Source organism: Gouania willdenowi, chromosome 21, assembly GCF_900634775.1.
Source record: "Gouania willdenowi chromosome 21, fGouWil2.1, whole genome shotgun sequence".
NCBI lineage: Eukaryota > Metazoa > Chordata > Actinopteri > Blenniiformes > Gobiesocidae > Gouania > Gouania willdenowi.
In genome coordinates, this window is record NC_041064.1 from 28,664,984 (window position 1) to 28,675,353 (window position 10,370).

The following is a 10,370-nucleotide window of genomic DNA, read 5'->3' on the forward strand; positions in this document are numbered from 1 at the left end:
TGTTTTTGTTTTAGATGACCTTTGCTCTGAGCACCGCACTGTCCCATCTCCTTCCACCTCCCGGCTTAGCTACTCCTCGTGTGGCAGCGGCAGTGGCCTGCGAGGTGCCAGTAGCAGTTATCGGCTGGTTCCTGGGGAATCTGAAGAGGAGGACGAGCACTCCCAGCCTTATCTGCTGTACCAGTCACACAGGGGCACCTACAGCCACACCTCCCAAGAGAGCCTGTACTCTGGGAACCCTCCAGTACAGGTTTGATACATGTTCTACACCCTTTTTCAATTTTAAAAGACAGCTTTTCAGCAGCAGCTTTAGGGTTTTCTGCTGTTGTTGGTTTTGTTTAAAGTTACTATTTAAAAATAAAATTTGATGGTTTTGTGTAAGAATTACCACAAGCACATAAGGCAACATGGCGAAATAGTTAATGTGGCCATAATCAAATATCAAGCTAATGAAATTACATTTAAAACCTCATTAACCTATGCATACTGGTTGTATTTTGGGCTGGACCTGGGACATACATACAGCTCATTGTTGAAGCATGTGATAGAGTGGCAATCTATCCAGGGTGTCCTGATGTCTGCAGAGAAAGGAACCAGACTGCATGCTTGAAGCTCTAACAAACAGATGCTCCCTCGGAGTAATGAGTTATGTGGGGGAGACAGCTGCAAGTTTACACAGAGGTTGCAAACCTTACAAACCTATTTATTAATGTTTGCTTGCAGCTCAGCTTCTGGAATGAATCCTAGCAACTGTTGCATTTACACATGGCAGATTTAAATAAATAAATATAACCACACAACTCCCAAAAGTCTTTTGGGTCCTCATTTGTTTCCAGTTTTTTAAACAAGTGGGATGATGCAGGCAGCCTCAGCAACTGAAAACCCTGTCCCAGAGTATAAAATTTGAAAGATTATTGTTTAAGTGTTTTGAAAAAGTAACGTTTGTAAAAATGAAATGTGCAATCACCCCAGAAACAGGATTTCTTTGAAAAGCTTATGATCCAGACAGGCTTGTTTGACATTAACCAGAGCTGGGACATTTTCCTTTTCTTCCTGGCTTTTACAATCTGACTAAATATGTAGCATTTCTCTTAGTGATATGTTGATTTTAAAAGCCACTCAAGTGAAAAATGACAATTAAGGATGTTATAAATCTAACTATTTGTGGAACACATTGTCGAGATGAATCCGCATACATGGTTATTGTGTAGGGCAGGCCATAAGTCCAGTCGGGCAAGCAACAGTGCAAAGCAATGTGGAGGTATATCTACAGTATATGCATAATAATCCATTGGAAAGTCACAAATCAAAGGAAATGTCTCAGTCAAGGAGATGAGAGCGATAGCAAAAGTGCATCTAATAGGGTCATTTAGTACCTGAAATGTCACACTATTAATAAAATAGTGGGAAATACCACAACTTCCCATAAACTGATAATGTCATTAAACTTGTACTTTTGTATAATATTTGTGATGTCATGCAGGGTTTTGAGAAGTGAAAGTTTTTGAACTAATGATGTGTATTTCCTTTCTTGTTTTACAGATCACTGACCTGAACCTACGCATGTCAGTCATTGAAACCATGTTGAACCGTATTGAGCAGAAGGTCACCTCAACATATGACCAGGTACAACCAGTGTGTTCAAGCCCTGGGGTGGGCACCTGAGTCCTTTCTGTGTGGAGTTTGCATGTTCTTGCCGTGCTGTGTGGGTTTTCTCCGGGTACTCCGGCTTCCTCCCACAATCCAAAAACATGACTGTAAGGTTGATTGGGGTATCTAAAAATTGCCCATAGGAGTGAATGAGAGTGAGTGGTTGTTTGTCTGTGTAGCCCTGTGATGGACTGGTGCCCTGTCCAGGTACACAGGGCAACAAATGACAACAAAGTCATCTCAATGCGCTTATCAAAATATAGAAATCATAAAAAGAAAGAAAAAACCCAACAAGATCCACATTAACAAGCATTTAGCCATCTAAAAAAAATCATCATCGTAAAACACCATTAAAAAAACATAAACAATTATTTATAATAGCCTCCATACTCTCCCAACAAGATATATCTCATGACACGGCAGCACATCCCTTGTTTCTGTTGGAAACACAGAAACACGTAGAAAATGACAACAACTCAGAACAGCCTCAGTGAGGCTCATCCACAAAGCCAATCCTTCCTTTTGTACCATTCACTGTGAAAAGTATGAAACATGTTCTGACCTTACCTTTGCTAAAGGTCTGGTAACTCAGGTGTTGGTCTCCCATCTTTTAAAAGCTGTCGTTTTTCCTCAAAAAAAACTTTCTCTATCATCTCTTGCGCTGTCATCCTGCCTGTAGTGTTATCCCGCCCACTAGCTAAATCGAGAGAGAACGTAGCAGCAGCGGTCACATGGGATCAATTCACTAATGTACTGTGAATTTACGTATAGCATTTAGCATAGGTTTGTAATCCTCTTTAATCTCTTAATTTTTGTCCTTTCTTTTTACTCAAGGCTCCTCCAACTTCAAGCAGCACCTCTCCTCTACCCCAGCTGGAGGCTGTAGACCTTGAAGAGCAGCAGCTGAGACAAAAGCTGCATGAGCTGACAGATAACATCAGTGACCACAGCTCTGATGAAGAGTCTGCTAAACCACACTCACCCCAAAAAGTTCTAGCCTGGCGAAGCCCACAGTGGGATCTGAAGTCTTCCAGAATACCCACCAGATGCAATTCCAGAACCAGAATTGTGGGCTCTTCACTCGGGGAGGAGCTGAACTCTCAGAAGGTTTGGATGGAAAATGCATTAGCTAAGAATTTTTTGTGATGCCTGAGCTTTCTTTTTTACAGTCAGAAAGTTCATCAGGGACATTAAAAGAACATATGGGCTGCTGCACATTCTGTGCTAACTAAAAACATTACTTCTCATGAAATTTCATCCAGTTCAAACACATGCAGCAATCCTCAATCAAATCACTAAGCCTTAGTGTTTATTTATCCTTTCAATCGACTAGAGAAATAGAGACCAGATTTGAGATTTGCCTCCCTCTTTGCTGCTGTGCTAAGGTGGCGATAAATGTTTTCTCTGGCTGTCGGTTCCTTTCTTACAGCAACAGTGAATCATAATGCTTTGCTCTTTTATCTACGACTGCAGGTTGCTTTAATGACAGGACCTTAGTTTTATGAAACTGTAGATTTATACAGCTTCTACAAGTTTTTTTTCGAGGCCATTCCAGTCAAAGTTCAACTGTTATAGTACTGTTTTCAGACCACATTTGATTAGCTTCTACTCTATTTCTATTTTTTTCTGCATTTGGCATCATATGTACACACTACATTCAGTGTAACTGTTGTGTATATGTGCTTGGATATGCATGTTTCTGGTTGGAAACATACAGTCTTCAGGATCTTTTAAGTTTTGAATCATGCTGTGGAAGAACTATAACATCAGATTTCCACTGCATCCAGTAGGAAGCAAAAAAAAAAGGGAACAAAAGCGAGGCTGCAGGGCTGGCCTGCTAGCACGGCCAAAAAGGCAACCATTCAAGCCACCGCTTCGTAAGGCAAGGCAAGGCAAATTTTTTGTATAACACATTTCATACACAAGGCAACCCAATGTGCTTTACATTATCAAAAAGTGCAAAAGAAAACATTCAACAGCTTAAAATCTATAAGAACATTAAAGTAGGCAAAACAAATTTTTAAATCATCATTAAAATAATTTAAAATCATCAACAAACACATTACATGAACAACAACATGACCAAATATCTCTCTCTCAATCATACGCGGTAAAGAAAAAGAAGAAAAAAGTCTCCACCATCCCTGGAGAAATTGTACAACGCTCCCCGTCTCAAGAGGGCACGCTGCATTTTAGGAGACAGCACACACCCAGGACATCAGGTGTTTGAGCTGCTGAGATTCAAGACACTAAAACACACACAAACGACTGAGAGACTGTTGTTATAACTGTGCAAGGCATTATCACTACTGAAGGAAAACGGCTAACTCTTGTCAGACCCATACTGAACTGCTATTTATTTATTATTCATACTGTTAATTTTCTAACACGATCAATGATGAAAGGCCTCTTTGCATTTTCATTATATTTTATCATATATATATGTATATATACAGTATATATATATTGCTTATATTGTGTGCGAATGACTTTGATTTGCATCTGGGGGAATGTGGTCCAATTTTGTTGTGTGTCGAACTTTGTATGATTATGCAACGTCATTTAAGACTTATCTAACTAAGATACAGTATGTGAAGCCAAAGGTATAATTTGATCATTGTGAATACTTCATCAGGAGAGATTATATAACTAAAGAGAGCAGTGCAATGTCACAGAGATGGACATGAAATGTGAGGGACAGGACAAGACCAAGAATGACAGATAGTGCTATCAGTGCTAATAGTATGAGGTAGAGAGAGCTTGTGCTTAAGCTGTAGACATGGCAAGAACATTTCTGGGCCAATATCATTTACTAATACTGTATAACTGCTGGGCTTCAATCTGAACACATAGAAATAGATGGAGCTCAAGTACTAAATCATGAAAAATGTTCTTCAATACAAAAGCTCTAACTTGACACCTTAAAAGTCTAAGTTTTTAATGTTTCTTGTGACTAACCTGCATAATGGTTGTACTGCTTCTGGTGAGTTATGTGACATGATTGAGTTGACTCTCCTGCAGACAAACCATTCATTACATAACCTGGAATGGAAAGGTCACCTTAGAGAGGATGGAGTAAAAGCTAACTTCAAAGGCTCAACAGCACTTTTATTCGAGCTGGAAGACAAGGTGGCTGAAGCAGCTGTCAGTGTTCAGAATGCTGAAAGTGAGGTAAGAGGCAGAGACAGAGCAGGCACCACAGGTTTATTGGATCCACAATGAATTGATTAAATCCAACTATGCTCTTTGTTTTTTTCTTAAGGTCTCTTACATCGAAAATAAGATTGCTGCCTTGAAAACTTCTGGGATGACGGTGGATGGAACCAGAAGGTTACAAACTTTCATTTTTGTGTATTAACATGCCATAAACAATAACACTCATCAAGTGCAAACCTCCGTCAAGCCCTAAATACCAACTTTGCCAGATATGAGCAGTTAACTGGAATAGTGATCCTAATGATGGTACCATGATCATTTACACTTTAAAGGCTTGTAAGAAATGTGTATTCATATTAATAATGATGTAGTGGATCAAAATGTATGGGCACTAAAATGTACAATCTAGATCTGATCCGGATGAAACTCCGTCGGGTAATTGAGAAACCAAATCAACATCACTGTGTTAAATTTCATGTCAATTCTAAGGTTTCCAATGGTGTCACACACAAAAAAAAAAATATTTGAAGAAGTTATAGCTTTTTGAATTGAATGTTGTCACCCTCTAAAGTACACAAGGAAGAAAACGCTCATCAAAGATAATCTGCTGCTACTGCAATAAGTACACACTCATAATCAGAATAGATTATTAAGTAGCCAGGAGTTAAACTTCAGTGTGCAGTTTATTGGCCAAAGAAAGTCCGTAATAATAATAATAATACATTTTATTTGAAATTCAGTGCATTTCAGGTCACCCAAGGTCACTTAACAGTACATGATAAAACCACAACAACATAGTATAAAACCACAATAAAACTTAAGCTAAAACAGTATAAAAACAACAGTAAAAATGAAGCTAAAACACAGGGACAGAGCAGGGGAGGTCAGGTGGGAAATGCTATTGTGAATAAGTGAGTTTTGAGTCCGGCTTTGAATTGTGAGAATGAGTCCATGTTTCTGAGATCCAGAGGGAGCAGAGCAGCTGAAAGCTCTGCTCCCCATGGTGGTAAGGGGTGCTGGGGGAGTGGACAGATGAATGGAGGAAGAAGATCTGAGCGAGCGAGATGGAGTGTGGATGTGGATAAGATCAGTCAGGAAAGGGGGGGCAGTGTGGTGAATGGCCTTAAAAGTTAACAGAAGGATCTTGAAGTGAATGTGAGATTGAATGGGAAACCAGTGGAGCTGGTGGAGAACAGGAGTGATGTGAGAGATAGAGGGGGTTTTGGTGATGATGCGGGCAGCTGAGTTCTGGACTAAGTGAAGTTTATGGAGGGATTTGCTGGGGAGACCAAAGAGAAGGGAATTACAATAATCGAGCCGGGAAGTGACGAGACTGTGGACAAGGATAGCGGCAGTGTGAGGGGTGAGGGAGTGGCGGAGGCAATTAATGTTGCGGAGGTGGAAATATGCAGACCGGGTGATATTATTGATGTGGGATTTGTACGATAGAGTGCTGTCAAGGATGACACCCAGACTCTTAACCTGTGGAGAGGAGGAAACGAAGGATTTGTCCATTTGGATGCAGAAACTATTGGATTGGAGAGTGTTGATTCTGTTCCATTGAGGAGAACCTCTGTTTTGTCACTGTTGAATTTTAAGAGATTATGATTTAATCATGATATAACTTCTGTGATACAGTCAGTAAGGGAAGGGGGGGTGGTAGAAGATGGTTTACTGGTGAGGTAGAGCCGGGTGTCATCCACGTAACAGTAAAAATGAATACCAAAGTGCGGCCGGAGAGATAGGATTTAAACCAGTTAAGGGGGGTGTGGGTAATGCCGATGGAAGCTAATCTGTTCAGAAGGGTGATGTGAGAGATGGTGTCAAATGCCCCACTCAGGTCGAGGAGGATGAGGATGGTGAGGAGTCCAGAATCAGCTGCCACGAGGAGGTCATTTTTTAATTTTATGAGAGCTGTTTCAGTGCTATGGAGGGGGTGGAAACCGGACTGGAACTGTTCATGAAGGTTATTGTGGGATAGGTGAGAGTGAAGTTGGCTGGCGACTATTTTTTCGAGAATTTTACTGATGAAGGGGAGATTTGAGACTGAAGTTATTGAGATTGGTGGGATCTGCACCGGGTTTTTTTAGGATTGGAGTTATTGCAGCAGTTTTGAAGGATGAGGGAACAGTTCCAGTGATGAGCGAGGAGTGGATGATGGCAGATATGATGGGAATCAGAGAGGGGAGGGAGGCTTTGACCAGGAATATGTGGAGAGGGTCCAACTGACAGGAGGATGGTTTGGACTGACGGATGAGATCTGAGATTTCAGAGGGAGTGGGGAGTTGGAAAGTGAAAAAGGAATGAGTAAATGAGAAGGATTCTGGTGGGATGGGGAGAGGAGAGTTCTGACTGAGGTGGTGATGAATGTTCTGGATTTTTGAGGAGATAAATGACACTAAAGTTTCACAGGATGAGGTGGAGTAGAAATGAGGTGACAATGAGGTGAGTTTATTGAGGAGAGAAAACAGAGACTTGGAGTTATCTTTATTTAAACTGATTAAACTGGGGTAATATTTGGATTTTGTTTTGGCAATGGAGTCTCTGTACTGGAGGATGTGGTTATTGTACATGTCTTTGTGAATAGTGAGGTGGGTTTTTTTATGGAGGCGCTCGAGTTGGCGACCTCTGGCTTTCATGAGCCGGAGATCATGTGTGAACCAGGGCGCAGGAGTGGAGGATGAAACAGACATGGATTTTAACAAAGCCAGGGAGTTGAGAATGGAATGGAGTGTAGTGTTGTAATGCATAACCAGTTCATCAGGGGTGGAAAATGTATTTATGTCCAGGTGGTGGTCCATACTGGAGGTGAGGGTGTTGAGATTTATATTTTTAATGTTGCGGAATGATAATAGTCATTTCCACGGATTATTAAAATGTTTAAATGTCCAGCCTGGACTGGACATGAGGTCACGCTAGCTTAAATAAATATTAAGTATAGCCATTTTGGCTGCAATATCACAGGCTGGAATGACTTATTACCAGGCATTTCCTCCTTTGTTGACAGTTTCTTGTGTAGATTAGTTACATATGAAAATGTATTTTAGAATGAATTGAGTGGATATGCCCACCCAGGTGGCAGTGGCTGTCTATGCGGGTCTCAGGACCAGCTTTGCTGCTCCTTTTGTGGTGCAGGACTCATTGCAGCAGTAAGACAAGAAAAAAAAAAACCAAACATCATAACATAAATGTTTTACTACCAATTAATCAAAACATATCCATTTGTCAATGTGTTTCACTTCCTCTTTAAGACTTGGATGTGCTGCTATTTGCAATGCAACCGAAAGAAAAATCAATCAAAATACAAAAACCAAAACGAAAGTTGCATAAGTAACTATGGTTTGATGAATCCTGGATAACTGTCAGGGGAGAGACGGAAGGATTGTATTGGGTCTGGACCACTGAAAATCAGTCTAGGCCTTGTGTGACCCCTGACCCCTTTGCTGCTGCTAGCAAAGAATTAGCAATTTATAGGAAATTGCTTTTCTTATCAAACAAGAAATTGTCAAACATTTAAATTTCAACTCTGATAAAGGTAAGAACTCAAAGTTCTGATCATTCATAAATTGCAGTGATACATTTGAGAGGTCAGAAATAATAACTATGATGTTTTAATTTTGGGGCATTTTAAGTTTATGTGAAGTTCAAGTGCAAAGGTATCATAGTTAAAGTAAAGATTAACAAAATGACAAAGGCTTTCTTTCTAAAACTGACCATCCTTTTTTGTCAGAGCCTGAAAAAATACATATTGTCTCTGAGCAGTCTGTGTGACACACTAATATAAAATTCAAGGGCTGAGAGTACAGAGTTATACAGAGACATACAAAGAGGAGATTTGGTGCTGAGTGAAGGAAACATCCAGCAGCATTTGGCCGCTTCTAGATTCAGTAAAAAAGAAGGAGAAAAAAAAGAGATAATCTTCAAACAACGTGTACCTCTTGACCTCCGTGGTTCCCTCATCAATCACAGGGTATCTCATGTCTACAGATTGCAATGCATATCTGTTTTTGGTTACTGTACCATTAGTAGAATGATTCTGAAAAAACAGGAACAAATGTGTAGAAGAATGTTTGTGCTAACCTTAATGTTATACATACTATAGTATAATGTATATAGTATAAATAATGCTGACCTTGTCTTGAACCTGATTATTAGTCTCAGTAGCTGTTACTTGATAATTACATAACTACAGCCCAATCATTGCATGAAATAAACAAATACTCTCACTGCTAATCAGCCAATCACTGTCTTTTCCTTCCTACAGAAACCAATGATGACACAGAACTCCTAAGGAGAAGACCGCTTGTTATGTAACTGTAGACTGTACCTACATTGAAACACTGGCGGTGGTATTTTAGGTTTAATAAAAGATCATAAAACCTGCAACTCATGTCATCAAGGGTAAAATGAGTATTTTTTTTTAATCAGCCATTAAGACTGATTGATTGTCAAAATGATTGACGGGATGATGTGAAGGCAAGTGACTTAGTTTTATAGTTAGTTTAGCCATTTAGGTTTAGACTACGGTAATTGCAATCACAATAAATTGTGGTCCAACAAATGGTTAGGGGAAGTGTGAGTTTTAATTAGAGTCCTAGTCCTTGAAATTTAAAGTCAGTGATTTGTTGCTAGTTTAAAATTTTAGCAATTACAGAAATCTGATATGTAGGTAAACTTGGAATAATTACTATGTACCAGTAACACAATAATTGCATAGTAGAAATAGATATTGAAAGTTTTTTTAGCATCTTTAAAAGCTGTATATTATTCTAAGAAAATCATTTTTGTCATTCAGTAAGAATTTTTTTATTATTATTATTATTATTCGTTATTCATTTATCTGTAAATAGAGACAAGCAATAAGCTTGCAAACTTTTGCTCTCCTATTCCCTCCTTTGGAAGGCAAACACTAATTAAGAACAACCAAATCTCAAGAAGTTTGTGACAATGAAACATAATTGACTTTAAATTTTTTGTGTGCGTAGAAACTCAAATTGCGTGTATTTTTTATGTGTATTTTTCTTGTATTTGTTTATGCTGCGCATCACTAAATGTTGTTGCACTGCATGGTGGGGATTGTAAAGCCATGCATTTTAATGGGAGTTATCACTTTAAAGGCACACTGTGTAACTTTTGGCCACTAGGGGCGCTAGACCTGTAACTTAGTGGTCACAAGCTCGCACTCTTGCTAAAATCAACGTACAGTCGGGCCAGCCTCAATTGTCTTTTGATTGTGTATGCAGACAGTAGTTGACCTGTAACTGGACTTTCGAAGCACTCCACCATGACGCTGTGCTGCAGAGTGATACATGTTTGCTGTTGTGACGATGCATGCACATTCACTTTGATTGACAGTGGCCTGTTCCAGGAAGTTGAAGCCTATTGGCTGGGCAAAGGTGGGACTTATATACATTAATGTATATGAATGACCACCGGCAGTAGACCATAGTGAAAGACCAGTTAGGTATTTTTTTGCATTTCAAAAGAAAGATACATAAACTAGATTTCTCAGAAACTCCAGATATCAGCTTTAATGTGTGAAACATTCCATACAGGAGCTTTGA

At 39.5% G+C, this 10,370-nt stretch overlaps 1 protein-coding gene across 3 annotated transcripts in view; it reads left to right on the top strand.

Annotated features, from left to right (window-relative positions):
- The window catches only part of mlphb (melanophilin b), a 46,891-nt gene extending 36,688 nt beyond the window's left edge, over positions 1-10,203 (top strand). For all 3 annotated transcript variants that reach the window (XM_028436669.1, XM_028436668.1, XM_028436670.1), the window contains exons 8-13: positions 15-250; positions 1,543-1,626; positions 2,485-2,757; positions 4,672-4,821; positions 4,913-4,980; positions 9,071-10,203. In XM_028436669.1, coding sequence (XP_028292470.1) covers positions 15-250; positions 1,543-1,626; positions 2,485-2,757; positions 4,672-4,821; positions 4,913-4,980; positions 9,071-9,080 — 821 coding nt within the window. In that variant the 3' untranslated portion in view covers positions 9,081-10,203. The remainder of the gene's footprint in view (positions 1-14; positions 251-1,542; positions 1,627-2,484; positions 2,758-4,671; positions 4,822-4,912; positions 4,981-9,070) is intronic.
- The last annotated feature ends 167 nt before the right edge of the window (positions 10,204-10,370 follow it).